At 46.4% G+C, this 27,598-nt stretch overlaps 2 protein-coding genes and 1 long non-coding RNA gene across 4 annotated transcripts; 1 reads left to right on the plus strand and 2 right to left on the minus strand.

The window, feature by feature from the left end:
- Positions 1-812: 812 nt before the first annotated feature.
- Positions 813-5,915, minus strand: LOC105105935 (NADH-cytochrome b5 reductase 1). 2 transcript variants are annotated; one of them, XM_031438278.2, is made up of 9 exons: positions 5,790-5,915; positions 5,341-5,490; positions 5,130-5,202; positions 4,507-4,613; positions 4,170-4,299; positions 3,403-3,486; positions 2,497-2,582; positions 1,933-2,032; positions 813-1,626 (listed from the first exon to the last, which is right to left on the minus strand). In XM_031438278.2, the coding sequence occupies exons 1-9, from the start codon at positions 5,802-5,804 to the stop codon at positions 1,454-1,456; spliced, it is 918 nt and encodes a 305-aa protein (XP_031294138.1). In that variant the 5' UTR covers positions 5,805-5,915; the 3' UTR covers positions 813-1,453. The 2 variants fall into 2 exon arrangements, with proteins under 2 accessions (XP_031294138.1, XP_031294137.1); XM_031438277.2 differs by having other exon boundaries at positions 2,497-2,597.
- A 6,835-nt stretch (positions 5,916-12,750) lies between these two features.
- Positions 12,751-14,990, plus strand: LOC105105936 (uncharacterized). Its single transcript, XR_838714.3, has 3 exons — positions 12,751-12,899; positions 13,957-14,161; positions 14,674-14,990. It is a non-coding gene; the product is annotated as an uncharacterized LOC105105936 (long non-coding RNA).
- A 1,158-nt stretch (positions 14,991-16,148) lies between these two features.
- Positions 16,149-19,432, minus strand: LOC116148612 (alpha-1,6-mannosyl-glycoprotein 4-beta-N-acetylglucosaminyltransferase-like). Its single transcript, XM_031438267.2, is given in 6 exon segments — positions 16,149-16,176; positions 16,435-16,803; positions 16,805-16,900; positions 16,902-17,580; positions 18,229-18,385; positions 19,325-19,432. Coding segments are annotated over 6 exon segments (1,437 nt in total).
- Positions 19,433-27,598: the final 8,166 nt, after the last annotated feature.

The raw sequence follows: 27,598 nt of genomic DNA on the forward strand, positions 1-27,598 counted from the left end.
CACAATCCTAAGTAAGACTTTCCTATTTGGAGGTGAGGTGGCCGAGTGTGTCTCACAGAGCACAGTAGCTGATCAAGACATGTTTGATGGAATGCCAGAAACAGAGTTCAGTGATGGCTCTACCCTGGGAAGGGTCCACCAGTCTTTCTCTCAGGGTCCCCCGGGGAAGCAATACATAGTTCCACACAGAAAAACAGTGCTGATCTTCCTCCTGACTTGATGCACTGTTCTGTTCCAAGGTGACTAACAGAAGATCTGAGGAGGTGCCCCTGAGTGACACTGGGAGGGGGAGCAGACTGGGTCATGCTGTTGTAGCAGGGGAGAAGGGCGGTCAGGACAGATGGGACTGGGGGAGGCCAACAAGGCACCAACCAGTCTGGCCAGGGCTGGAGATGTCAGGTTACTTTTTAAAGGACAAGGCTTCTCTTCCAAATAGAAAGACAATACTCTGACTTATTTGCCAGGTACCCTGAAGGATAAATTTGGTGAAGAAAGGGCCAAGAAAAGAAAGGAGGGAAAGTGTGGCCAAGCCAAGGACCACTGTGAGGGGTACCTGGCCTCCAAAAGCTTCCCTCTATCTTGTGTTCTCCTTCCCCCACCTGGCAACCCTCCAGGGAGAAGTTGAGCTTCTGGCTCTGCTGAGACAGCTGCTAGGATGACTGTGGAGCTTGATGCTGGCTCACATTTCAGCATAGGGTACAACTGCTCAAATGTTCTTTGGAAGACCTGGAAAAAATTCTGTGCCGGGAAACCCTCCTGAGATTCTCAGGCATGAAAAGCCTTAGAAACAAGGACCCAGACACAACCATCTCTGAGGTATAACACAAGGGCCTTAACCCCATTTATTTGCGTTAAGCCAGAGGTTTCTGGCGCAGCAGCAGGCTTAGACAGGGGTAGCCCTTTCCCTTCAGCCTCGGCAGGGGCAGAGGGAGACAGAGACACACAAACACATAGTTCAGATTCTTTTCTCTGAGGTCTGAAGGAACCACTTCCCCCTCTCCTGTTGTCCTGTAAGATGATCAGCTCTGTATGTCTGCTCGCCTTGCACTCACACACAGAGTCTGCTATGGGTTAAGCACCAAATATTAAGTAGAACCCATTCCACAGCTTGTTCTTCCATCACAGGCACAAAGAAGACTGTGATGCTATCAAAGAACCAGCCAATCTTGGAACAGATGTATACGCTTCCTTCTTTCTGAGCTACAGAAGAGTCGGCTTCATGGGCCTGACCTGGACCTTGCATCACAGGGAGACTGGGGGGGTCTTCTGGGAACAACCGAGCCTTGGCCCTCTTCCACAGCTAGACGGATGTTGTTCCTGCAAGTCCCATCCAGACTTCAGCTCCAGAGTAAGGCAGAAAGGCTGATACTGTGGGAAGGGCATCTAGGGCTCACAGCATTGAGTGCTGACTGGGTGCACATGCCGGAAACGGGACCAGGGAAGTGAAGGGTGCTCAGTAGGTGAATCGCATCTTTTGTGAGTAGCCCAGCTTGTCCAGGTTGGGGTGGCAGGCCAGCTGCACCATTGGGGGTGGCCCACACAGCAGCAGCAGTACATCATCCCCTGGGGCGGGCAGGTGCTCCTGGATCATGTCAGCAGACACAAAGCCCTTGCTGTAGGCCCAATCTGTGTAGGGGGAGGACAGAACAACACTCCAGACTCGTGCTGGCATGGCGTGTAGTGCCGGGCCCAGAAAGCCTACTGAGATGGTATTGAGTTGTAGCAGCAGTTGGATGAGTAAACTCAGCCTGCTTTGGCAGCACAGCTGTCCCCGCCACCCACCGACTAAACAGGAACTGCAGGAGAGGGTCTGGGAGACCACTGTCTGTGCACCTGGAGTTTGCAACGTCAGGGAGGGTTGGTTCCACTGAAACCAGAAGCCACAGAGGGGCAAGGCCTTGATTTGGGGATGTCCAGAAATGGGGAGGATACCTTCTGGGGGATGATCCAGAGTGAACCAGAGCTTAAAGTGATTGGGATATTGGGCCTGCAGCTCCTCCAAGTCCTCCCGTAAGATTATGTCCTTTTCAGTCTGAAATGAAGAGGGAAAGCAAAGTCTTTAGGAACCTTCTCAGGCCCACATGAAAAATCTCTACTGTGACAACTTTCCAACCAGGAGAGGAAAAGAATGTTGAAGTTCTAGGGAATGAGCAAGACATTTAGGGAGTTAGGATGAGAGGAAGGAGAGGGGAACAGCCTTTATTTATACAACATGAAGGAAGAAAGATGGAATATTTAACAAAGGAAACTCAAGGAGCAACTTTCGACACTCGGGACTAGATTCCTTAAATGTTTTTTTTTCTTTCCTTGGTGGCCAGGGAAGGAATTTGGCTCAGTGCTGTGTCCTCCTTATTGTGGTAAAGGGTCCACTACCTTGCAGGGGGCCCTTGGGCAGAGGCTAGAACAGGCACTGGGTCAGTTCTGTCCATTGGGACCACACCTCAGCCCACCCACACAGTAACTTTGAAGTCCTAGGACCAAGAAAAGCAAACCAACCTGGTTAGCAAAAAGCAGAAAGCACTGGGTTGTGTCTTCTGGGTCTTTTAGGATGGCCCGGATCAGCTGCAGCATAGGGGTGATTCCTGCACAGAGATACCCTACAGTGACACGTGGTGGCCACCTGCCCCACCCAGCTCCTTAGCTGACCGACACTTTCATCTTAGTTCTACTTACTCACCCCTCCACTCCATTTTCCTTTAGTGTCCTGATTCTCCACGCTCCTCTTGTGTATTCACAGGCACCTACACTTCTGGACAAATGTGCCATTTACCCAAACTCACTAAAATTCCTGTCTGGTAGGTGAACTGTGGTCATGCTCACTGTCACATAAGTTCATATGGTTGCAATCCTTCTAAGGAACCAATCTAAGCCTCTCTGAAAGCCCCCTGGAGGCTAAGGCTCAAATATCACAGGGATTCAATGGAGAGAGTTCTAGACACTGTACTTGCAGGTTAAGTGCATGTACTTTGAAACTGGGCAGAGGTGCACACTAACCCTGCCTCTGGCCACATGGAAATCATTTAACCTCTCTGAGCCTCCATTTTCTCAACTGTAAAAAGGGAAGGGTAGTACCTACTTCATAGATACATATATAAAGTGACTAGCATAGTGTCTTTCTTCTTGACTATCCTATTCCTAGCTGCTTCTCTGTTCTCATCTAAAAATTATTAGATTCATTCAATTTCAGGTCTTGGGAGATCCCACATGATTTATTTCTCTCATTCTGTCAGTTAAATTTGGGGGGGGGGGTTCTACCTGATTATGATTTTGTTTTGCAGAAGCTGAGGAACTCGAGGCATTTCTGGGAACCCCTGGCTGTGATTACCAAACCTTCTGAGGATCACCTGGAAGTTTCCCCAGCAACAGTCACCATGGGAGGGAGCAGCCCTCAGGGACATGCACCTGTACCGCCGGCAATCATCCCCAGTTTCCGGGCCACTCGGGGTTCTGGTGGAGATTTTTTGTTGGGCTGAATGCTGAACTTCCCTGAGAAGTCAGGCGAAGAGAGGGGTGAAAGAATACAGTCAACACAGGGAACTAGGAAAACAAATGCAGAACTGAAAATACACCCTGGGCCAGTTTAGCAGCTGCCACGCAATCTGATCCTGGAGCTCAGGTGGAGGTTTGCATCGAGCCAACCCTGACAATGATACACTTGAAGGACAATGGGGCCAGGACTGTCTGTCTCATATTATTAACTACAAGTCAGTTTAAGGCCACACAGCGAGTCATTAGCTGCCTCTAGCAGAGGGTCACTCCCTGGTGAGGGCGACAGGCACGGGGCCAGGTGTGAATCTACTTTCCCAAGTGGCACAGATCACCTCCAGAGACTTGCTAATGCACCCAGCTATTCCTGTGGGAAGAGCTGAAAGCTGTCCCTGGCTCTCTGAACAGCTCAGCCTGAGGGGTGAATCTTTGAGGGAGAGAAAGAGACACATTTGCATTTGTTTGTGTTAGCAATCTCCACAGCTGTCTCGGCTGGTGAATTCAAGTGGTTGGGGACTGATCTCTGTGGCATACGGGGCTGAGGAACATGCCTTTCTATAATTTTGGTGCTGTGTTTACAGGAGAGGCAGCTGGCCCTTGCCCAAGTGCACATATACACGAACACACTGAGCCACACTATGTGCAGAGGACCATGGGCACTGAAGTGGGAGACAGGTCATTACCTTTCCCAGTGTAAGTGAGCAACCCACTTGGCCCTCGAAACTCCACCACATCCCCAATCTTCAGGCTATTCAGGTACTGAGACATCTTCCCTCCCTCAGGAAATTTGGGGTGCACACCCTTCAGGTAGACCTGATAAGACAGAATGGAGAGTACTTTATTTGGACTGAACCTGCCTGAAGCTGGGGCAGGGATGACACATGCTCTTTTCCCAGTCCCCATACTTTCTTTGTGTCCACAAAGGATGCATCTCTTGCTATCAAACACATCTTGGAAGTTTCTAAAAATACCACAGTGAGGAGGCTAAGGGGCTTCTGGTGCTCCTTCCTACCCTCTTACCTTGATGACAAGATCCACGTAGCCTTGGTCCTCATCGCTGGTGATGGGAGTGTAGGGTCTGATGACCAGGCTACCATCAATTCGGGCAGAGAGGTGGACATGTTTGCCTGGGGACCATGTTTAGAGCCACATAAGCGCTGCTGTGGACACACTGCATTCCTGTTACCTTTCAACATTCTCTGGGAGGTTTGAGAGGACAAAAGCATCTTGCTTCCTGCTGGGGTCCCAGTGAGCTACCAGGCAAGGATTCACCCTTGAGCCCCCAGCTGGATCCCTCATTAGCCCCCCATTGCAGAAACTCTTTATCAATAACTGCCAGGAACTTAGTGGTGAGTGGAGGGTCTGGGCCATGGGGAAAAGATTAGTGTTTGCTCAGGGGGGATATGAGCAAGTCCTGCAGGAAGGATGGAGGACTGTTGAGTGTTAAAGATGTCTGGGGGCACAGAAGCTGCACCCTAGAGTGGCCCAGGGCACCTCACAGCCTGGAGGATCCACAGCCAGGTAGGGAAAGGGGAATGGAGTGGGGAAGTGATAGACTGAAGCAGTGTGTTTCGGGAGACCCCGGAAGGGGAATCACCCTGTTAAGATACCAGGGAAAGGACCCCCCTCCACACTTTCCTTACCCACAGGCAGCCCCAGAACGTGGTGGGCGGTGGGCAGGGCAAAGCGAAACCTCTTGGTGTTGTGGTTCACGGTCTGAAGGATGGATGACATAAGCGTTTCACCAAGCAGGTCTGGTGCTGCCAAGTCCCTGGGGCACCCCAACCACAGCGGAGCTGTCCCCTTCATACCAGAAGCGGAATTCCGGTCGCCTCCCCTAACTACACCACTCACCGTCTTATCTAGCAGTCGCAGCAGGTACTTCTCATTGGGGTCCAGGAGCGTAACCTGCGGCCGGCGGGACCTCCGAACCAGGTAGGAGCCCAAGGCCAGGCCGAGCAAAGTCAGCAGCCCCACCCCGAGGGAGGCCAGCAGGACTGGGCTCTGTGGATGGAGGAGGCAGCGTGACCGCCGCGCTGTGGAAGAGCCCAGGGCGTGGGGGGTGATCGGCCCCTACGACCAGCGTCCCGGAAGGGCGATCCGGAGCTCCCGAGCGGGAGCAAGCGGAGGCCAGAGGGGCAGCCTGGGCGGGGTCCCCAGCCCGAGTGTGCGGTACCGGGACCCCGGCACCCAGGGCGGGTGTAGAGCTGGGGTCGGCGGTGAGAGCCCTAGGTCCTGAGCTGAGTGGCAGGAACCAGAGGGGGCGGAGCCCCCTGGTGAGGGATACGGAGCGAGGGTCTTACCGGCTGGAACCCCATGACCACCAACCGCGTCCTCCACGGAGCCAGCGGCGCTCAGATCCCACAATGCGCCGCGGGGTGGGCAGCGGAGGCGGCCAGGCTGGAGGCGGGGCCCGGAGGAAGGCGGGGTCTGGCAGGAGGCGGGGCTCTAGCGGGAGGTGGGGCTGGCGGGAGGCGGGGCTCTAGCGGGAGGCGGGGCCCTTCAGGGGGATGGGAAGGGGCGGAGTCTCTCCGCGCTCGCTTCTTCTTCCCAACTCGGTGGCCGGCCGACGGGCCGGACGCTCCGGGACTCTTGCAAGACCGTTTAGGAGTGCAGCTCCAGACTCTCCACCCCAGCCTCCAGTCCCTGCCACCTTGCCGCTTAGCCCCGAGTAGGGTGGGAGTCCTGTAAAATGTAGAACCACGCCAAGCTGGGAACTAGAAGTCCCCAAGTCTGCGAATGCTAAGCCGGAAGGTGTGTGGCGTTGAGCAGGAGGGCCTGAAATTACTCATTGTGTAGTCACTTTAGTTCTTCAGCGGCTAAATTGTGGCTCCTCAGGAATGACAGGGCACCTTCATTTCCTGCTTCCGTGACTGTGTAGTAGAGAATAACCTTTGTTTTGTTGGAGGTTTACAGGGACACCATGACCTAGCCCACGCGGATGGCTGCAAGAACGAAGAATGCCTGCAGCAAGAAGATGATAGCAATCAACCACACCCTCTCCCTTATTTTTCCTCCCCCTCCCTTACTTTTTGTATAAAAGGAGCCTGTATTCTGACTAGAGTAGGATGGTTCTCCAAGACATTAGTCTGCCATTCCTCTTGGTCTGCCGGCTTTCAGAATAAAGTCGCTTTTCCTTGCCCCAGCGCCTTGTCTCCTGATTTATTTGCCTGCAACAACCAGTTTTGCTCACTGGGCCAGGCCCTCAGGCCATCCAGCTCACTGTGGAGTGTGCTTTGGATCCAAGTCAAGCTTCTTGTCTGGAACTGGGTTCTCTTGACCCCAGAGTCAAAGACCTGGCTTTGGAGGCTGACTGGTCTGAATCAGAATCGCCTCCAGCACTGACTGGCTCTGTGACCTTGGACGACTTACTCAGCTTCTCTCTGATTCCTGTCTATAGACGGAAATCCATCCAGTTCATAAGCCGATGTGAGACATGTAATTGCTTAGTGTACTGCCGTCAGAGAGCAAAACACAACAGCTGTCAGCTGCTGTAATGCCTGGGAAGACGTCCTGATGTTCAGTTAGGGGTTTAGAGCTGAGCTCTGTTGGCAGCAGCAGCATGGGACAGGAGGAGCCAGAAATAGACACTGAGAGCTGGAGTGACACGTTTGTCAGGACAGCCACTCTCTCTTATACAGTTTCCCAGTAGATTGACATTTGCTTCTGATTTCTCCTGAGGTCTCTCTCCTTGGCTTGTAGATGCTCATCTTCTCACTGTGTCTTCACATAGTCTTCCCTCTGTGTGTCCCACTTCCTCTTCTTATAAGGACACCAGCCATATTGGATTAGGGCCCGCCCATATGACCTCATTTTACCTCTTTAAAGACTGTCTCCAAATACAGCACATTCTAAAGTACTAGAGGCTAGGACTTCAACATATGAATTTTAAAGGACACAATTCAGGCCGTAACAGGGGGTGCTATTTTAAATGCTATTCTTTAAAAAAATTTTTTGATTTCCAGTTGTTCATTACTAGTCTATAGAAACATGATTTATGTTTGTGTGTTGATCTTGTATCCTGTGACTTTGCTAAACTCAGTCATTAGTTCTAAGATTTCTTGGAATCTTCTATATAGACAATCATGTCACCTGTGAATAGGGACAGTTGTGTTTCTTCCTTTCCAGTGCATATGCCTTTTATTTTTCTTGCCTTATTGCACAGACTAGGACCTCCAGTACGATGTTGAGTGGGAGTGGTAAGAGTGGGTATCTTGCCTTTTTCCTGATCTTGGGGAGAAAGCATTCAGGCTTTCACCATTAAGTATGATGTTAGCTGTACATGTTTGTTTGTTTTGTATCTCCCCCTTATCAGATTGAGGAAGTTCCCTTCTACTCCTAGTTTTCTGAGACTTTTTATCTTGCAGGGATGCTGACCTTTGTAAAATGTTTTATTTTACATCAATTGGTATGATCATCTCCACACTATAATATGGTGGAATTTTTTTTTTTTTTTAATGTTGAGCCAGTGTTGCTTTCCTGGGATAAACCCCACTTGGCTGTGGTATATTATTCTTTTTGCATATTGCTGTATTTGATTAATAATTACAGTGTCTATTTTGTTTCTCTTATTCATGAGAGATACTGCTCTGTAGTTTTCCACTTTTTGTACTGTCTTTGTCTGGTTTGCATATTTTAAATGTGTTGTTTGAATAAGGATACAAATGAGGTCCACATGCTGAGATTTATTGATGTCTCTTAGGTATTTTTAAAGGTATAGGTTCTCCCTCCATCTCTCTCACCTTTTTGTTCCCCTTGCAAATTTATTTACTGACAAACACAGAAGGCTGTACTGGTTACCACTAGAATATGTTGCCTGTAGACAGGTATTCAAGACCCAGTGTCCAAAGGGCACTGCAATCAGCATCACAAGTCTCCAGCTAGTCCTGGGTAAAGCATGGTAATTCCCAGGGGTTGCACTTGCAGGTGCGAAGTTGGGCAGAATCACTCCTGGTTGAGAGGGTCAGGGAACCATGGGACAGGGAGACTGGGTGAAGGTACTCATCCATGGTGGGCAGAGTGGAACTGGGGGCAAGACCAGCTCTTCTTTGTTACCTCATTTTGTTCTCACCTTGTTCCTGGTCTTTGTTACTGCTTGTTATCTGAAGCCTGTGCTGCAGCAGCTGCTCTGTCTCTGGGATGGCACAGGTCTGGGTGAGAAGCCAGTGTCTGGAGAGGATTAATGCCTTCCGTGGGCACAGAAAGGACTCTGGAAATTACTGAGATCAATGGTTTCTTCCTTTTTTATTTTCTCAGCTGTTCCTGTAATCTTTGTTTTCCTGCCCACTGCCCCTCGTGAGTGGTGCTCTACCTAGGTCAATCATTGCTGAGGACGATGGCTTGAATCCAGCCCAAGTTCTTCACACCCTTTTGAACATTGTAACTTGTCAGAGTAAAGGGAGAAATGGTGTTCCCAGGAGTAAGCAGAGTGCAGGATGGCTGGTGGAGGGAGAGGTGCCAAATGAGCTGGCAGATGTAGGTAGTGCTTAAATTGTATCTTTGCAAAAAAAATTATGAGTTTTCTTTAACTAGTAATATTAAAATCATTTAAATGATAATGATAATAGTAGCTAAAATAAATAAGCCCTTAGTACAGGTTTGTTACTGTTTAAAGTGTCTTTCATGAGTTAATTTATTTAATTCTCACAACCCCATAAGTACAAACTATTTTTATTCCCACCTAGAAATGAGAAAATTAAGGCCCATAAGCGGTCAAAAATAACTTGCCCAAGAGGCAGAGCTGTGTTTTGAATCCACATACTCTGCTTTCAAATCCTCATTCTTAAATCCAGTGATATTCACAGACAACATGGTCACTCTAGAAAATGCCAGGAACATTGAGAAAGGCTCCTTGTGAAACTTTGGGATTGCTTTGCCTGATTTTGTTTTGTTTTTCTTTTTGTAATATTGGTAGTTCTATATTTGCTGGATTGTTTGCAGCAAGGAGATTTCCCCTGGCACTTTGATAAATTGCTGAAAAGCATGAGAGGTAATCCAGCCCCTGGTGTCTTTGATAAGGTATCACCAACGCCATGCCCTGACTGGGCACCAGCCAGCTTTCAGCTTTTATTCCTCACTCCGCTGGTGTCCTTTCTGCCAAGCTTTCGCAGTTAACCTCAACGGCCCATCTCACAGCCACTGCCTCGTGCATACTTGGAACCTCTCTGACACTCTCGATTCACTCTATAGCTCGGCAAATCCACAACCAATGGCCTGTTTGCATCCAGTGGTCAGTTTTCTCTGTTCTGAGCCTGAGCCTATTCAGCCGACCACAGCTGAGAGACACACAGCCACGCCGACCAGCATCACTTCCATTCCATGACCACGAGCCCTGGGTAGCCCATGGAGCTGCCTGTAGTGCCTCCCTAGCCCCTTTTCTCTTTTTACTCTCAGAGAACATTTCCCACCTTCTCTGTCCTCTAAACCTCCTCGACCTCTTCTTCCGCCCTCAGGTGATGAATGTGCTTCTTTCCTCATTGAGAAATTGAAACCATCAGAAGAGAGCTTCCAAAGATTCCCTCCACTGCATCTACCCACCGGCAGCCTCTGCACCCGAATGCTCTGCTCACCTACATGCTGCCACTGGCGGGTTAGCCCAGAGTCCCACCTCTGCTCAGGCACTGGGTCCCAGCCCCCACATCTAGCTGAAGGCGCGGCCGCAGCAAGCCCCTTCTGTCTTCTACAGCAGCAGCTTCCCCTCCTTACTGCATCCTTTCCCACCACATTCTTAAAACAGAAAGGCAACTTCTCATCTCCCCCATTTCCTCTGCTAGCTACCGCCTCACTTTATTTTTGTCTTCCTTCACAGCAAAACTCCTCCAAAGAGTTGGTGCCAGTTTTTCTGCTTCAGTTTCCCCCCACCTGAGTCTTCTTAAACTCTGTCTAATCAGATTTTTACCCCTTTGCACAACCAGACAGACTTTTCACCATGTGAACACACCCATTCAGATAAGGAGGTAGGGCGTCCGTCGCCAGATTGTCAGAAGCCTCTGTGCTCACACCCACTCCCCGCCTCTCAGACGTAACCACTGTCCAGACTTCCAAGCACAAATTGGTTTTGCCTTTTAGGAATTTATGTAAATGGGATTATACAGTATGTATTTTTTTGTGTCTAGCTTCTTTGGCATTATGCTTTTCAGATTCATCCATATTGTTGTGACAACAGCTTGTTCATTGTCATTACTGGTTAGTATTCCATTGTATGAGTAGACAAGGGATTTCCCCGTTCTACTACGGATGTGCATTTGGGTTGTTTCCAGTTTGTGGCTGTTATGAATAACGTTCCTGTGCACGTTATCGCAACATCCTGTGGGCACAAGTGTCTGGATTTCTGCTGAGTGTTTACCTAGGGAAGGAGCCATCGTTAGGTACACAGTGTTTAACTGTAGCAGGGACAGCAAACAGTTTTCTACAGTGATTGTGCTGGTTTTCACTGCCACCAGCAGTGATGAGAATTCTTGCTTCTCTACATTAGAGGTTGATAAATGTTTTCTGTAAAGGACCGAACAGTAAATATTCTAGATTTTGTGAACTCTGCAGCCTCTGTCTCCACTGCTCAACTCAGTCCTGCAGCACAAAAGTAGCCCTGGGCAGCCACAAAGCTTGTGGCAAGCAGACACCGCTTCCCAACCCTTGTTCTACCTCCTTTCTGACACGTGGCACTTCAGTCTTTTTAATTTGAGCCATTTTTTAAAAAATATATAAACTTTTTTTTATTGAGTTATAGTCATTTTACAATATTGTGTCAAATTCCAGTGTAGAGCACATTGTTTCAGTTATCCATGAACATACATACATTCATTGTCACATTCTCTTTCGCTGTGAGCCACCACAAGATCCTGTATATATTTCCCTGTGCTACACAGTACAATCTTGTTTATCTATTCTTAATCTGAGCTATTTTAACCTGTAGTCACAGTTCCCTGAGGAGAAGTGAGATAAGCTCCTTTTGAAACGTTTCTTCTCTTGCAGATGTCTTCGTGGAGGTCCTTCTTGCCCAGGGGGTAGCTTGTCTTTTCCTCACTGATCTGTACCAGTTCTTTGTGCATTTCCCTGCAGACCTTCTTTGTCCGAATCCCCTGTTGCGACCCTCCTCCCACTGGGTAGCTTCCTTTTCATTCTCTATGATGTTTCTGGCTCTGTCATTAAATTTGGCCTGTACTGAGTATTTCCTTTCCTATGTTTCCATTGTTTTTTTGTTCCTTCTATTTTACTAAATTCTTATGATAGATGCTTACTTTAAAAATTTTTAGTCTCGTTTATTTTCTAGTTTATTAGTTTTACTTATTTTCACTTAAGGCTATAATTTTCCTTCAAGAACAGGATTAACTGCATGACCCAAGTTCCAATTAGTAATTCCATTAGGGTTCATCAGTTCTAAATATTTTCTAACTTCCATTATGATTTTTCTTTAACTTATGAACTGTTTAGAAATTGTTGACTGAAATAAAATCACACAGGGTGAGAGTTGTGGGTTAACTTTTATTCAGGGCAAAATGAAGACAATAGTCCAGGAGACAGCACCTCAGAGAGCTCTGAGAAACCATTCCAAAGAGGCAGGAGGAAAACTCAGTATTATATATGATTTCAGTGAAGGGGGACGTGCAGTCAAGCACACGTTTAGGCAGAGGCTGCTGCTAGTCATGAAGAGCATATGTCACCGTTAATGATTTTAGTGCTTTTCTAGATACGAGGAGACACAACAATTCAGGTTTATAATTTGGGTTGTCCTGAAAACATTTAACCATCTGAAGGCCTGTTCAGCCAGTTTTCCCAGAGCACAGAGCGCCTCATTCCTGATCTCCACCTTGAACTCCTTTTGGGGAGTGTTGAAGGTCAGCGACTGCAGTGGCTTGTCATTTAATCCAAGCAGAGTTAGATGGCAAGTGCTAATGTGATCCAATCCTTGTAGAGGCAGATGGTAAGTGCCAATTTTTAGTTAGCAAAATATATGCATTTATTTAAAAAATACAGGTTTAAAAATCTTTCTTTTTGTCATTAATTTATAAATCAGAGAGATAAGAACCTAACTGTATTGTGTCAGTGAACTTCGTGTGTCTCTTCAATTCTTTGAAATTTGTTGAGATGCTACACAGTCAGCTTTCAGAAATGTTTCACGTATGCCTTTAACAAAAAGTATAAAGGATGCAATGTTCTGTATATGCTCACTGGATCAAGCTTGTCGACTGTATTCAAACCTGACTAATTTTGGGGGCGTGTATTCCAGATCTATCAGTTACTGAGATATGTTAAAATTTCCCATGATTGAGCAACTTCTCTCTGGGTGCTTTGTCAATACTAACAAAGTCCCTTGGAGGTCAAGTCTTGAGTAATATACGGTGTTCCAGCTCCCTGGTAAGGTACGTCTTTCATCAAGCAAGCCCTAAGATACGTCTTGATCTCCTGTTTCTCAGGTGATGCTTCTTTTTTTTTCTTAAAGTCTATTTTGTCCAATATAAGCTATTTCAGTTGTATTAGCCAGGTATATCTTTATTCATGCTGCTTCTTCAAATTTGTCTTTATTACTAGGTTTCAGGTGAATAAATAGGAAAAGCTGTAATTTAAAAAAATTGAGCAAGAGAATCTTTTTTAGCTCATGAGTTTGGTTCATTTTTATTTATCAGGTAATATTTATGTTTATAAATTTATTTGTACTATTCCATCAGGTAACTCTTATTTTTCTTTTTTCTCTCTCTCTGGTTTTGGCATTAAACACTATTTCTAGCCTTTGGAGTTATCCTTGAAATTTAAAATGAATATTTTAACTTAATATTTGAGTTACTATAATTACTCTTCCATTGAATGAGGATCTTAGAATACTTTAATTCTGATTATCAGCCCCCTCTACATAAATGTGTGTACACACACACAACTCTATGCAATAGATGCATAAAATAAAATTCATTCTCTGACTTCTCTGTTTTGAACGCAGGAATTACTTTTGTCCTTCACAGTCTTCTAAACCTTTTAAATACTCTCTCATATTTTTTCCACCTCCTTATCCCGGGCTGCATTAGGATAATGTCTTCAGTTGTTTTAGTTCACTAATTTTCTATCTGATTGTGTCCAATCAGATATTTAACCTCTCCATTGGGTTATAAATTTCAATCATTATTTTTTTTCTCTTTAGAAGTTCTGTTTTTTAAATATCTTGGGTCCTTTTACTAGTCATTTATTCTTTACTCATATTTTCAATCTGGAGTTTTATTTTTTAAAACATTAAAAGTGATTTTTAATCCTGTGTCTCATCTTTCCAATATTTGAGGTCTTTTCAGCTCTGATGCTGTTGCTTTCTTCTTCTGGTTCTCAGTATGGTGCCTTATTTCTTTGTGTGTTTTGTGGGTTTTTTTCTTTCTTTCTTTCTTTTCTTTCTTTCTTTTTTTTTTTTACTGTGAATTTATGTTCTTCAGAATTTTGTGAGAATTCTTTGAGTCCTGAATTCTTCAAAAGATTTGCATTTCCCTTTTCCAGGTATCTTGGAGGAAATTACCAACATGAGTGTTGACCAATTTAAAATAATCTTGGCTGGAGATTTCTGGGATCTCCTAGTAGTGTTGATTTGGGTGGCTGCAAATCTGCACACGGGACAGCTTGTGTTTAGGACCACAAGGGGAGATACTCCCACTCGCAGTGCTGAGGATTGAGACAGGCAGGCTTTGTTTGTCCTGCTTCGCATGTGAGTATCTCTCTAGTTCTCTGTGTTGAAGTGTAGCCCAGGGTGTTGTGGCTCCACATGGTGGCTTCCCACATCCCAGAACCCCCTGTAGTCCCGACCCTTCTGACCTCCCTGCAACGGCTCAGCCCAGTGTCACTGGCCTTTGACTAATTCCCTCAGGGCAAAAACCGGCTTAGTCCTTATTTACCTATCTGGATTCCTATTTTAGTTTAATTTTTCAGTCTCTAAGAATTTCCTGTATTCTTTTCATTTCACTGATACACTTAACTTCTAAGTGCCATGTGTAGTCTATGTAGTTGTTTTAATCAGGAGAGTTTTTAAGGGTTCAGTCAGACAAACTGCCAGTAACAATCTTCTGTAGTTCCTTTTTTTTTTTGTAATTACACTGAATAGAAATGTATAGAAAATGTTTGCATAAATTAGTAATTTTGTACTGAAGTCTAAGTTTTTTTATTTAATGATTGTGTCTTGAAGATCTTTTCAGTTCATACATAAAATTTTTTTAATAATAGCAATCTAGGTAATTTGAAGCTTCTTACTGAAGACAACAAGAAAACTGAACAAAATATATATGTAGCATCTGGTTGACAGCACTACCAAAAGAACAAGGTACCAAAGAGTTATCAGGCCAAAGCAAAGCATTCCTGTCAGCTGAAAAAGCCCTTGTTGGAATTTTCAAATAGAAACCTCATCCAAAGACTTTGCTTTCATCTTATTGGTCAACACAAATTTCAAGGAACATGGGAATTTTTATCTTTTTTTGATGTGCACGTGATCTGCCACGATGTGATTCTGTTTCTAATGCAATGGGAGAATAAATATCCTAGTACAAGGCAACTTGTTACATTCATTTTTTTCCCCATATGTTTAACTTTAGGAAAAATTTCAAAAATAAAAAAGCTACAAAACCCTTTCATTTATGTTTTTATTGGGGTTCATCCATTTCACTCATCCAGTTAGACCTGGCACATACGTCACATTTAATTTTAATTGCTGATGTTCGTGTTAAGCCTCTTTTTCATGTCATTTATGTTTGGTTTGTCTTATCATTCACACTGTCTTTAACAGCACTTAGCCTTAAGTCTGCAGCCAAACATTTGTTGAATAGATACATGAAAGAATGTGTATACTTAACCTCTTATTTTTCAGTGGAAATAGATTTCTGTTCTAAGTTATATGTCCTTCTTCCCACAGGAAGTTTACAGCTGCTGGTTTAGCTATTCTTAACTTTTTGGGGCAGATATGGAACATTTCTATGCTCTGATAAAAGTAAAGTATCCTTAGAAAAATGCACATATGAATTTATACCAAATTTTGCACACGGTTCTAAGGTGTTCATAAATGCTTGAAACGTCAGTTTCTGAATCCCAGCTAAGTGATCTTTGCTCCAGTGAGGTCTTAACCTTGACATGTTGGAGGTTTGGGTCTTGCTATGGTCTAAATGTGTCTCCCCAGAATTCATCCTTTGAAATGCTAACCCCCAAGGTGACAGTATATGGAAGCTGGGCCTTTTGGAGGGGATAGGGCCTATAGGGAAGAGCATATGTGAATGGGATCAGTGGTCCCATAAAGGAAGCCAGAGAGCTCCCTCACCCCTTGTGAGGTACACGTGTGAGGACCCAGCAGAAAGACGGCCATGTACAAACCAGCAGGCAGGCTTCCCAGACCCTGAACCTGCCAGCACCTTGATCTTGGACTTCCTGCCTCCGGAACTGTGACAACAAAGCTCTGTTGTTTATAAATCACCCAGTCTGTGGCATTCTGTTGTAGCAGCCTGGACAGACTAAGACAGGTGTATAGATGTGAGCCCGAGTCAGCTCCACTCCACAGCCATGGTGCTGTCGAGACTGCTGCAGTTCTTCTAGACAGGGCAGCAGCTCCTTTCTGGAGAGCTCTCAGGGCAGAGCATATGTTGCAGATAGGAGTCAGGGCAGCTCATGGTGACTCCTTCCTGCACTGTGGCCCTTGGAGCCAGAGGTGCCCCTCATCAGATGGTGTCCTTGCACTTAAGCAACCTAAACAAAATCAGAATTAGGGTGACCGTACATCTCAGCTTGCCTGGGACAATCCTGATTTACATCTGTGGTCTAGCGTAGGTTTTAATAGTGTTTCCATTCACTCTCAAAAGTGTCCCCCAGTTAGGACAACAAAGTATGTGGTCACCCAACTCAGAGTGAGCAGGCCTTGATCAATTTCTAGCTTTATTTCTTGCCAATCGTGTAGATTCCGTTCCCCAACCCTGTGCTTCCCAGAGTCTGGTTGTGCTGTCTAACTGTTCCTCCTCCTCCTCCTCCTCACACTTGGTCCAGAATTTGATCTGCCTGATCAGGAGCCAAGACTCTTGAGGTGCTCGCACCAGCAGCTGTATGCAACTCAACTCCTCCACGGAGTCTTTTTCATAAAACACCCTCCGGTCCAAACTCCCTTCTATCAGAGGACGCAGCAGGGCATAGCGAGCACAGCCTCTGAAATCCTCCAAGGGACCATGGCCCAGTTCTACTTGCCTGTGTGCCAGCCGGTACTGCTTTTGTCTGTCAGAACCTGTCAGGACTTCTATCCGGGTGGCTTTCTGTGGCCCCTCCAGGATCACTGTCAGGTGGTTGCCTTTTAAAGGGTTGAGGGTGGCGTAGCAGTCCTTACTCAGTGTAAGTGTATCGTGGGATGTTGCTCACTGCTGACATCATGTCAGTGTGGATACTGGCAGTGGGGTTGTCCGGTTCACTGAAGGTCTCTTCCTTCTACAGGAAAGCACACGTCCTCCAGCACAGAGTAGTTGCTCACGTGGTGGAAGACTGAGTTGCTGAAACGAATTGGGATGTTTTGGGCCAAGAGAAGACGGAATTCAGAAAGAAGCAAATGAGTAGGAGTGTCTCCGTGGAAAAGGAGGAGGAGAAATGTCAGGCGGGAGAGGTCACTTGTGTGGAAAACTTTCCCCGAGAGGCTCAGGATGGAGAACTCCAGGATCACCCAAGGTCGCTCTTTCCAGGCTAACAATGTCAAATAGATGGTAGAAATAAATTTGGGGGTGCAGTGAACATTATCTTCCAGCATCAGGGAGTGTCTGGAGACACTGATAGCGAAGTTCATGAGGAGGGCATAATCCGCTTTCTGCCTGGAATACGACGGTGTCTTGCAGGGTGGAGAGTGGTTACTGTTGTTCAGGCCTCCCAGGAGAGGGGAGCCGCTGATGTGGCCTTGGACCACGAGTAGCCTCCGGGCCTCAACATGTGCTTTGAAGCCGTCTGAAATATTGGTGACCGTCTGGTTGAGCCACTCAGGGTCGGAGTCTGACAGGCAGACCAGCACCACAATGCAATTCAGTTCAGCTTCTGAGGAAGCTTGGAACAGGGACTGCAGGGTGTCCAAGAGGTAGCTCCCATGAGGGTGACGTGCTGAGGAGATGCCCGCCACCAGCAGCTCTGGGGGGAGGAGGGGGGCCCTGAGCACTTTAAGATGGTGAAGAGTTCCCGGTCCCTCCTCCCACGCCTGCCCCTTAATGCGCATCACCTGTGACAAACTCACATTTCCTCTCCCTGGGAGGGCAGACCTCTGGTCAGAAATAGTAATGGTTTTATTTGATCACCATTTCAGAAGGACAAGGCTCCCTCTGATGGGAAAGACTGCCGGGTACCCAGGGTAAGCTTGCCGGCCTTGTCCTCAGTGTTATCTTAGGGACCATGGGTCAACCAGACCTGGGGACCTTGGCGGACCCAAGGGTTCTGGCAATCTGGTGCCTGTAGGACTACACCCCTGCCGTCTCGTCCCTCCTTGCAGGCTTCTCCCATGCCCCTCCAGGTCCTCTCCCAGCTGGGACTGATTGTCTCTAAAGGAGGGCTCCTTAACGGCCACTGTTGGCATCTCAGCTTGTTGGTCATTCAAGGGGGCGGAGAGTGGAAGAAAATGTGCATGGGGTTATAACCCACACTGCGATCTGTAACAGGCTCTGCCTCTGAGCCCCTTCCTTTCCTCGCCAGCCCATCCCCCCTTTACCCACCTTCCTTTCTCTTATTGTAGTAAATGCCTATCTGACTGTCTCCCAGTCTGACCACTGGGTTGCCCATACTCACTCTTTTGCTGGGGAGGAACTCCAGCTAGGAATTTGTACTTGGCTTGCTGGAGTAGAGAGGAGGTTTTCTGCATGTCCTTGAAGGTTTCCAGATGGTTCTTGACTTCAGAACTGATTTGCTCCTGGTCTAGCTGCCACAGTATTTTCTTTTCCTCCTGCTTATAGTAAGATAAGCATCAGCCCTGAGGGTTTCCCTTAGACCCTTGGAGTCAATTGAGGGTTGGATCCCCCTTTAGGGCAGGCCAGGCAAGCCCCAGGAGGTAGTCAGCCACTCTCCCACCCCCATCCTGGGGACACACGAGACTTTCTAGAAGAGTTGGTGGTCCCTGGAGTCAGCGGAGTGGACCCTGTTTTATGTGGAATGTCTATGGGAAGGTCCCAGGAGTATGTAAAGTAAGAACTTGCCGGCCCCACATCTAAGTCCCCTGCAGTTATCAGGCAGCAGACATCGTTAATTTGGCTTAGACTCTGTGGGGTTCTGCAACAGATGCTGAGGGCCGATGCCTGGTCCTGTCCTCAAAGAAGTTACACATGGTGCCTCAATCCAAAAGTCCTCTCTTTTGCTCAATTCTGACCACACACACATCACTAAACCATGTCCCCACACCCGCCTTATGCTACGCTCTAGCTGCTCTGAGGCATTTCAGAAAAACGTGGACGCTAGGACCTGAGCACAGCCTGGGCTGGATGTGGTCTTCTCCACTTGCAGGTATCGTACATCAGGGAGGAGCTATTTCAGAGCTCTGAGTGTCTATCCCTGCAAATGAGGAGTGGAAGGAGTAATGTCTCTGGCTCTGGAAGGGACGTGGCCCTGCTGGCTGGCATCGCGGCGGGCTGGTCCTGCTGGTCAGCACAGTCTTGAAGAAGTGGTTTGGCGGCTCTCTGCCCACGTAAAATGCCTTCCCTTCCTCCTTGTCTTTACTCAAATCTTGTATGTATTTCAAGTTCAATATTTATCTTTTCTCTGAACCTCTTCTGATTCTTCAAGAGCTTTCTTCTTAGAACTTCCATGGTGATTTCAGAGTGTCTGCATAACTGGAAAACTTCCCCCTCTTGAAGGACTTGCAAGTAGTCCAGCCTCAACCTCTGGGACTTACCAACGATAAGCTGTACTTAAGATGCTCTTCATTCTCCTCTTGGAGGAAGAAGCCCAGGAGGGTCAGGGATACAGCAACCAGAAGAAATTTCCACAGGCAGTGATGCATGGGAGCTGGGCAGGCTTAGGTCTGCAGAGAGGTGGGCAGGTCATGAGCCCACGTCCGCCCGCCCAGATGCTCAGGGCCCCCACTTCCTGCCCTCCCTGCCCCACCTTTCCCCCAACTCTGGCCTCCCCTGTGGGCAGCCACCCAAGGAGAAGAAGGTGGAGAAGTGTGACGCTGCTTGGCCGCCACCTCGCTCCCCTCCAGTCTGGGCTTCCAGGTGAGGCTGGGGCCTCTTCTGTCCTTTAAACACTCATGGAGAAAAGACCCAAGCAGAAGGGTGAGTTGCCAAGAAGAAACAAGGGTTAGGGACTCACCAATCCTTCCCCATACCTCTGACTCAAGCCAGGGTCTCCCTTTGGGAGTTACGGCCAACGATGGGATCTCATTTGTTCGCTCCTCACTTACTTTCGTGTCTGACCGTCCTCAGGACAGTGGTTGGTAGATTATGAGGGTTTGAATCCAGTCAGAGGGACCGAGGGGAAGTTGCTGGTACAAATCTCACTCCCTTCCTGGGCTAGTAAGAAGGGTGGAAATTTAAAAGTGACTGGAAACTTCTAATCCTGTGAAAGTCTTCACTGTGTTTGGAGTGTTCTAGCCACTGGGCTCTTTGTGTGACAGAAAATGTGGCTTGAAGGTTTATTGGAGCACAGGGATTTCTCGGAAACCAAGGAGAACTGGCTTTAGTGTTGATGAGGGCCCAGAGGCTCTTCTGAGGTAGCTGAACCCGGGCGTCTCTCCCAGGAGACCCTGCTTGATAACCGTTGTTCCCCTGAATGGGGCTGCTCACCCCCCAGCCTCACAGCAGACACCCGTTTTTGGACAAGACTGAGAGCCAGCTTTCCAGCCTTTGATCTCAAATTAACTGTCAGTCTGCATCAAATGGATAGGGGTGGGACTCCAGTGATCCCTTCCCCTGTTAGAGGGTCCAGTCCTGCCCCTCCGGCCCTGCTGCCATCACACTGGGCTGCCTGCTGGGTCTCTGAGTCCTCAAACCTCTAGCTCTTCCTAGGCCCAGAACCGCCCAGAGGGCCTCTGAAGTTCCCTTTTCCTCTCTGTATGTGTTCTTTTTCATCATTAAGAATGCATTTCAGTTCTTCCTCCCTCTTCCCACCAGCCTGTCTGGGCATCAGGCAAAATGTAGATTTGGTCTTTTACAAGAAAAGAAGATAACCAGATGACATCATCTCTTGAGGTATTTAGTTTTGTCAATTCAGCTTTTTAGAGGCAAAAAATAGAACCTGAATTTAGGACAAGGCTTTACTAGTAATTGGCCTTTTTTCCTTTCTGTTTTATTGAGATAAAATTGATACGCAGTTTAAGGTGTACAGCATAATTACTTCACATATACTGCAAAATGATTGCCATCATGTTTAGTTAACATTCATCACCTCATATAGACACACAAAAAAGGGAAAAAATGTTCTTTGTGATGAGAACTTTTAAGATTCAGTCTTAGCAACTTTCTAATGCACACTGCAGCAGAGCCAACTACAGTTGGCACGCGGTGCGTCACATCTCCAGGACTTACAGCTGGAGCTGTGTCCCTTTGACTGCTTCCCTCCGGTTCTCCCTTCCACCCCGCCCTGCCCCTGCCTCTGGTGACCACAAATCTGACTGCTTTCCTGTGAGTGTTATGTGTTTATTTACTTAGCGGTTTCACAGACAAATGAGGTCATACAGAATTTGTCTTTCACTGTCTGACATTTCATTTAAAACAGTGCCCTCAAGGTCCATCCTTGTTGGCACAAATGGCAGGATTTCCTTCTTTTTGTGGCCAAGTAGTATTCCATGGTGTGCGTGCACACGTGCGTGCATGTGTATCACATTTTCTTCATCCATAATAATGTTGTTTTGATGAGGCCGTCTATTCAAAGCCATAGCCTTCTATTTGGGCATAACTTTTTAAACTAAACACTTTTCTCCTCTCCCCTCCTCCCCTCTTTGAATCTTCTCCCAATTTTTGCTCTTTTTTTCCCTCCCTCTTTCTCCTCTGGGAACTAAAAAAACAAATAAGCAAACAAATAAAAACTATTAAAAGGTTTATATTGAAGTTAGGATAGTTAGAGAAGGTCTAGAATTTTTTTGCATTACAAAGTTATGTATAACTTTAATGAGGTATCACCTCATGCTGGTCAGAATGGCCATCATTAAAAAGTCCACAAATGATAAATGCTGGCGAGGATGTGGAGATATGAGAACCCTCCTACACTGCTGGTGGGAATGTAAACTGGTGCAGCCACTATGGAAAACAGTATGAAGTTTCCTTAAAACACTAAAAATAGAGTTACCATATGATCCAGCAATCCCACTCCTGGGTACATATCCAGAGAAAACTCTAATTCAAAAAGAAACATGCACCCCAGTGTTCATAGCAGCATTACTTACAATAGGCAAGACATGGAAACAACCTAAATGTCTATTGACAGATCACTGGATAAAGAAGCTGTGGTATATTTATACAATGGAATACTACTCAGCCATTAAAGAGAATGAAACAATGCCATTTGCAGCAATGCGGATGGACCTGGAGGTTGTCATTCTAAGTGAAGTAAGCCAGAAAGAGAAAGACAAATATCATATGATATCACTTATATGTGGAATCTAAAAAAAAAAAAAAAAGGGACACAAGTGAACTTATTTACAAAATAGACAGACTCACAGACATAGAAAACAAACTTACGGTTACAGATGGTGAAAGGGAGTGAGGAGGGATAAATTGGGAGTTCCAGATTTCCAGATACTAACTACAGTGTATAAAATAGATAAACAACAAGGTCCTACTGTATAGAGCACAGGGAACTATATTCAATACATTGTAATGGCCTATAATGAAAAAGAATATATATGTATAACTGAATCATTATGCTGTACACCAGAAATTAACACATTATACATCGACTATACCTCAGTAAAAGATTTATGTATAACTTTGAGGTTCTATTTATTATTTTAAAATTTTATGGTCAGTGATTTTTTAAAATCTTGCTGAAGAAATACTGTATACTGCAGGGTTGCAAAGATAATCTCTTATGTTTCTTTGTAGAAGCTTTGTAATTTTGGGTTCCCCCCAACCTTTATTGAAGTATAACTGACAAGTAAAAATTATATATATTTAAGGTGCATAGTGTGATGTTTTGATATATATTCACATTGTGAAATGATCACCAAAATCAAGCTAAATAACATACCCATCACCTCACATGGTTACCATTTTCTCCCTTCCTTCTTTCCTCCTTCCCTCCCCCTCCCCCTTCTCTTTCTTTTTTTTCTTTCATGGTGAAGGCTCTTAAGATCTACCCTGTTAGCAAATTTCAAATATATAATACAGCATTGTTAACTATAGTCACGTGCAGTACATTAGCTCCCCAAAGCTTAATAATCTTGCATAATGGAAGCTTTGCATCCAGGAACTCCCCATTCCTCCTCCTTCCCCAGCTCTTGGAAACCACCATTCTACTCTTTGCTTCTACGAGTTTCCCTATTTTAGATTCCACATATAGATGAGATCATGCAGCATTTGTCTTTCTGCGTCTGGATTATTTCACTTGGCATAATGCTCTCCAAGTTCACCCATGTTGTCACAAATGGCAGGACTTCCACATTTTTAAAGGCTGTGTAATACTTCATTGTATGCGTTTATGCACCACATCTTCTTCATCTGTTCATCTGCTGATGCACACTTAGATTGATCCTCAACCTGGCTATGGTGAACAATGCTGCAGTGAACTAGGGAGTACAGATATCCCTTTGAGGTCCTGATTTCAACTCCTTTGGATATATCCCCAGAAGTGGGATTGTTGGATCATAAGTTAGCTCTATTTTTAATTTTTTGAGGAACTTCCATAGTGACTATACCAATTTACCTGCCCACCAACGGTGTTCAAGTGTTCACTTTTCTCCACATCCTGGCCAAAACGTACCTTTTAAAAAACAGTAATAGCTATTCTAACAGAAGTGAGATGATATCTCACTGTGGTTTTGGTTTGAATTTCCCTGATGATTAGCGATGTTAAGCATCTTTTCATGTATCTGTTGGCCATTTGTATATCTTCTTTTGAGAAATGTCTTTAAGGTCTTTTGTCCACTTTAAAAGGGGTTATTTAGTACTTTTTTTTTTTTTTGCTATTGAGTTATAGGAATTCCTTATATATTTTTAATATTAACCCCTTATCAGATACATGGTTTCAAATATCTTCCTCCATTCAGTAGGCTGCGTTTTACTTTTGTTGATGGTTTCCTTTGCTGTGCAGAATATAGTGTTAGTTTTTAACTTTAGGACTGTGTTCATCTCAGAATCATATTTGCATGTGGAATGAGGTAGGGATTGAGGTTCATTTTTTTTTTGTACCGATTTCCAGTTGTTCTAGCACCATTTGTAGAAAACACTTCCCTTTACCTTCTGAATTACCTTAACAGCTTGCCAAAATCTGTTAACTGTGTAAGCACAAGGCTACTCCTACCCCATGTATTCACAACAATTTATCTGACTGTTTTATCTGTGTTGTGAATGTTATCACACTGTCTACGCCCACACCACTCTGAGGTCATGACGATGGTTCCTGCATATTCTTCTTGAAGTTACATAGGATGGGTCATTAGGTAGGAGTGTGTGTATGGGTTCCAATAACTCCAGATTACGCACATGGATGAACAAAATTCCTGACAATATATAAGAAAGTGAGTATTCATTTCTCACTCATTTTAACTGCCATCTCTATTATAAATGATGTTAGGGTCAGGGTCAGGGTCAGGGTCAGGGTCAGGGTCAGGGTCAGGGTTAGGGTTTAGGGTTAGGGTTTAGGTTTAGGGTTAGGTTTAGGGTTAGGGTTAGGGTTAGGGTTAGGGTTAGGGTTAGGGTTAGGGTTAGGGTTAGGGTTAGGGTTAGGGTTAGGGTTAGGGTTAGGGTTAGGGTTTGGGTTAGGGTTAGGGTTAGGGTTAGGGTTAGGGTTAGGGTTAGGGTTAGGGTTAGGGTTAGGGTTAGACTCAGGGTTAGGGTTAGACTCAGGGTTAGGGTTAGGGTTAGGGTTAGGGTTAGGGTTAGGGTTAGGGTTAGACTCAGGGTTAGGGTTAGACTCAGGGTTAGGGTTAGGGTTAGGGTTAGGGTTAGGGTTAGGGTTAGGGTTAGGGTTAGGGTTAGGGTTAGACTCAGGGTTAGGGTTAGACTCAGGGTTAGACTCAGGGTTAGGGTTAGACTCAGGGTTAGGGTTAGGGTTAGGGTTAGGGTTAGGGTTAGGGTTAGGGTTAGGGTTAGGGTTTGGGTTAGGGTTAGGGTTAGGGTTAGGGTTAGGGTTAGGGTTAGGGTTAGGGTTAGGGTTAGGGTTAGGGTTAGGGTTAGGGTTAGGGTTAGGGTCAGGGTCAGGGTCAGGGTCAGGGTCAGGGTCAGGGTCAGGGTCAGGGTCAGGGTTAGGGTTAGGGTTAGGGTTAGGGTTAGGGTTAGGGTTAGGGTTAGGGTTAGGGTTAGGGTTAGGGTTTAGGGTTAGGGTTAGGGTTAGGGTTAGGGTTAGGGTTAGGGTTAGGGTTAGGGTTAGGGTTAGGGTTTAGGGTTAGGGTTAGGGTTAGGGTTAGGGTTAGGGTTAGGGTTAGGGTTAGGGTTAGGGTTAGGGGTTAGGGGTTAGGGTTAGGGTTAGGGTTAGGGTTAGGGTTAGGGTTAGGGTTAGGGTTAGGGTTAGGGTTAGGGTTAGGGGTTAGGGTTAGGGTTAGGGTTAGGGTTAGGGGTTAGTGTTAGGGTTAGGGTTAGGGTTAGGGTTAGGGTTAGGGTTAGGGTTAGGTTAGGGTTAGGGTTAGGGTTAGGGTTAGGGTTAGGGTTAGGGTTAGGGTTAGGGATTAGGGATTAGGGATTAGGGTTAGGGTTAGGGTTAGGGTTAGGGTTAGGGTTAGGGTTAGGGTTAGGGTTAGGGTTAGGGGTTAGGGTTAGGGTTAGGGTTAGGGTTAGGGTTAGGGTTAGGGTTAGGGGTTAGGGTTAGGGTTAGGGTTAGGGTTAGGGTTAGGGTTAGGGTTAGGGTTAGGGTTAGGGTTAGGGTTAGGGTTAGGGTTAGGGTTAGGGTTAGGGTTAGGGTTAGGGTTAGGGTTAGGGTTAGGGTTAGGGTTAGGGTTAGGGTTAGGGTTAGGGTTAGGGTTAGGGTTAGGGTTAGGGTTAGGGTTAGGGTTAGGGTTAGGGTTAGGGTTAGGGTTAGGGTTAGGGTTAGGGTTAGGGTTAGGGTTAGGGTTAGGGTTAGGGTTAGGGTTAGGGTTAGGGTTAGGGTTAGGGTTAGGGTTAGGGTTAGGGTTAGGGTTAGGGTTAGGGTTAGGGTTAGGGTTAGGGTTAGGGTTAGGTTAGGGTTAGGGTTAGGGTTAGGGTTAGGGTTAGGGTTAGGGTTAGGGTTAGGGTTAGGGTTAGGGTTAGGGTTAGGGTTAGGGTTAGGGTTAGGGTTAGGTTAGGGTTAGGGTTAGGGTTAGGGTTAGGGTTAGGGTTAGGGTTAGGGTTAGGGTTAGGGTTAGGGTTAGGGTTAGGGTTAGGGTTAGGGTTAGGGTTAGGGTTAGGGTTAGGGTTAGGGTTAGGGTTAGGGTTAGGGTTAGGGTTAGGGTTAGGGTTAGGGTTAGGTTAGGGTTAGGGTTAGGGTTAGGGTTAGGGTTAGGGTTAGGGTTAGGGTTAGGGTTAGGGTTAGGGTTAGGGTTAGGGTTAGGGTTAGGGTTAGGGTTAGGGTTAGGGTTAGGGTTAGGGTTAGGGTTAGGGTTAGGGTTAGGGTTAGGGTTAGGGTTAGGGTTAGGGTTAGGGTTAGGGTTAGGGTTAGGGTTAGGGTTAGGGTTAGGGTTAGGGTTAGGGTTAGGGTTAGGGTTAGGGTTAGGGTTAGGGTTAGGGTTAGGGTTAGGGTTAGGGTTAGGGTTAGGGTTAGGGTTAGGGTTAGGGTTAGGGTTAGGGTTAGGGTTAGGGTTAGGGTTAGGGTTAGGGTTAGGGTTAGGGTTAGGGTTAGGGTTAGGGTTAGGGTTAGGGTTAGGGTTAGGGTTAGGGTTAGGGTTAGGGTTAGGGTTAGGGTTAGGGTTAGGGTTAGGGTTAGGGTTAGGGTTAGGGTTAGGGTTAGGGTTAGGGTTAGGGTTAGGGTTAGGGTTAGGGTTAGGGTTAGGGTTAGGGTTAGGGTTAGGGTTAGGGTTAGGGTTAGGGTTAGGGTTAGGGTTAGGGTTAGGGTTAGGGTTAGGGTTAGGGTTAGGGTTAGGGTTAGGGTTAGGGTTAGGGTTAGGGTTAGGGTTAGGGTTAGGGTTAGGGTTAGGGTTAGGGTTAGGGTTAGGGTTAGGGTTAGGGTTAGGGTTAGGGTTAGGGTTAGGGTTAGGGTTAGGGTTAGGGTTAGGGTTAGGGTTAGGGTTAGGGTTAGGGTTAGGGTTAGGGTTAGGGTTAGGGTTAGGGTTAGGGTTAGGGTTAGGGTTAGGGTTAGGGTTAGGGTTAGGGTTAGGGTTAGGGTTAGGGTTAGGGTTAGGGTTAGGGTTAGGGTTAGGGTTAGGGTTAGGGTTAGGGTTAGGGTTAGGGTTAGGGTTAGGGTTAGGGTTAGGGTTAGGGTTAGGGTTAGGGTTAGGGTTAGGGTTAGGGTTAGGGTTAGGGTTAGGGTTAGGGTTAGGGTTAGGGTTAGGGTTAGGGTTAGGGTTAGGGTTAGGGTTAGGGTTAGGGTTAGGGTTAGGGTTAGGGTTAGGGTTAGGGTTAGGGTTAGGGTTAGGGTTAGGGTTAGGGTTAGGGTTAGGGTTAGGGTTAGGGTTAGGGTTAGGGTTAGGGTTAGGGTTAGGGTTAGGGTTAGGGTTAGGGTTAGGGTTAGGGTTAGGGTTAGGGTTAGGGTTAGGGTTAGGGTTAGGGTTAGGGTTAGGGTTAGGGTTAGGGTTAGGGTTAGGGTTAGGGTTAGGGTTAGGGTTAGGGTTAGGGTTAGGGTTAGGGTTAGGGTTAGGGTTAGGGTTAGGGTTAGGGTTAGGGTTAGGGTTAGGGTTAGGGTTAGGGTTAGGGTTAGGGTTAGGGTTAGGGTTAGGGTTAGGGTTAGGGTTAGGGTTAGGGTTAGGGTTAGGGTTAGGGTTAGGGTTAGGGTTAGGGTTAGGGTTAGGGTTAGGGTTAGGGTTAGGGTTAGGGTTAGGGTTAGGGTTAGGGTTAGGGTTAGGGTTAGGGTTAGGGTTAGGGTTAGGGTTAGGGTTAGGGTTAGGGTTAGGGTTAGGGTTAGG

Source organism: Camelus dromedarius, chromosome 21 (assembly GCF_036321535.1).
Source record: "Camelus dromedarius isolate mCamDro1 chromosome 21, mCamDro1.pat, whole genome shotgun sequence".
Classification (NCBI taxonomy): domain Eukaryota; kingdom Metazoa; phylum Chordata; class Mammalia; order Artiodactyla; family Camelidae; genus Camelus; species Camelus dromedarius.

Excerpts from the sequence above, each read along its gene's own strand:
- LOC105105935 (XM_031438277.2), bottom strand. Across the intron at positions 4,614-5,129 it reads CGTTCTGGGGCTGCCTGTGG|GCAAACATGTCCACCTCTCT; the intron begins GTAAGGAAAGTG and ends CATGGTCCCCAG. Across the intron at positions 4,300-4,506 it reads ACGTGGATCTTGTCATCAAG|GTCTACCTGAAGGGTGTGCA; the intron begins GTAAGAGGGTAG and ends CTGTCTTATCAG.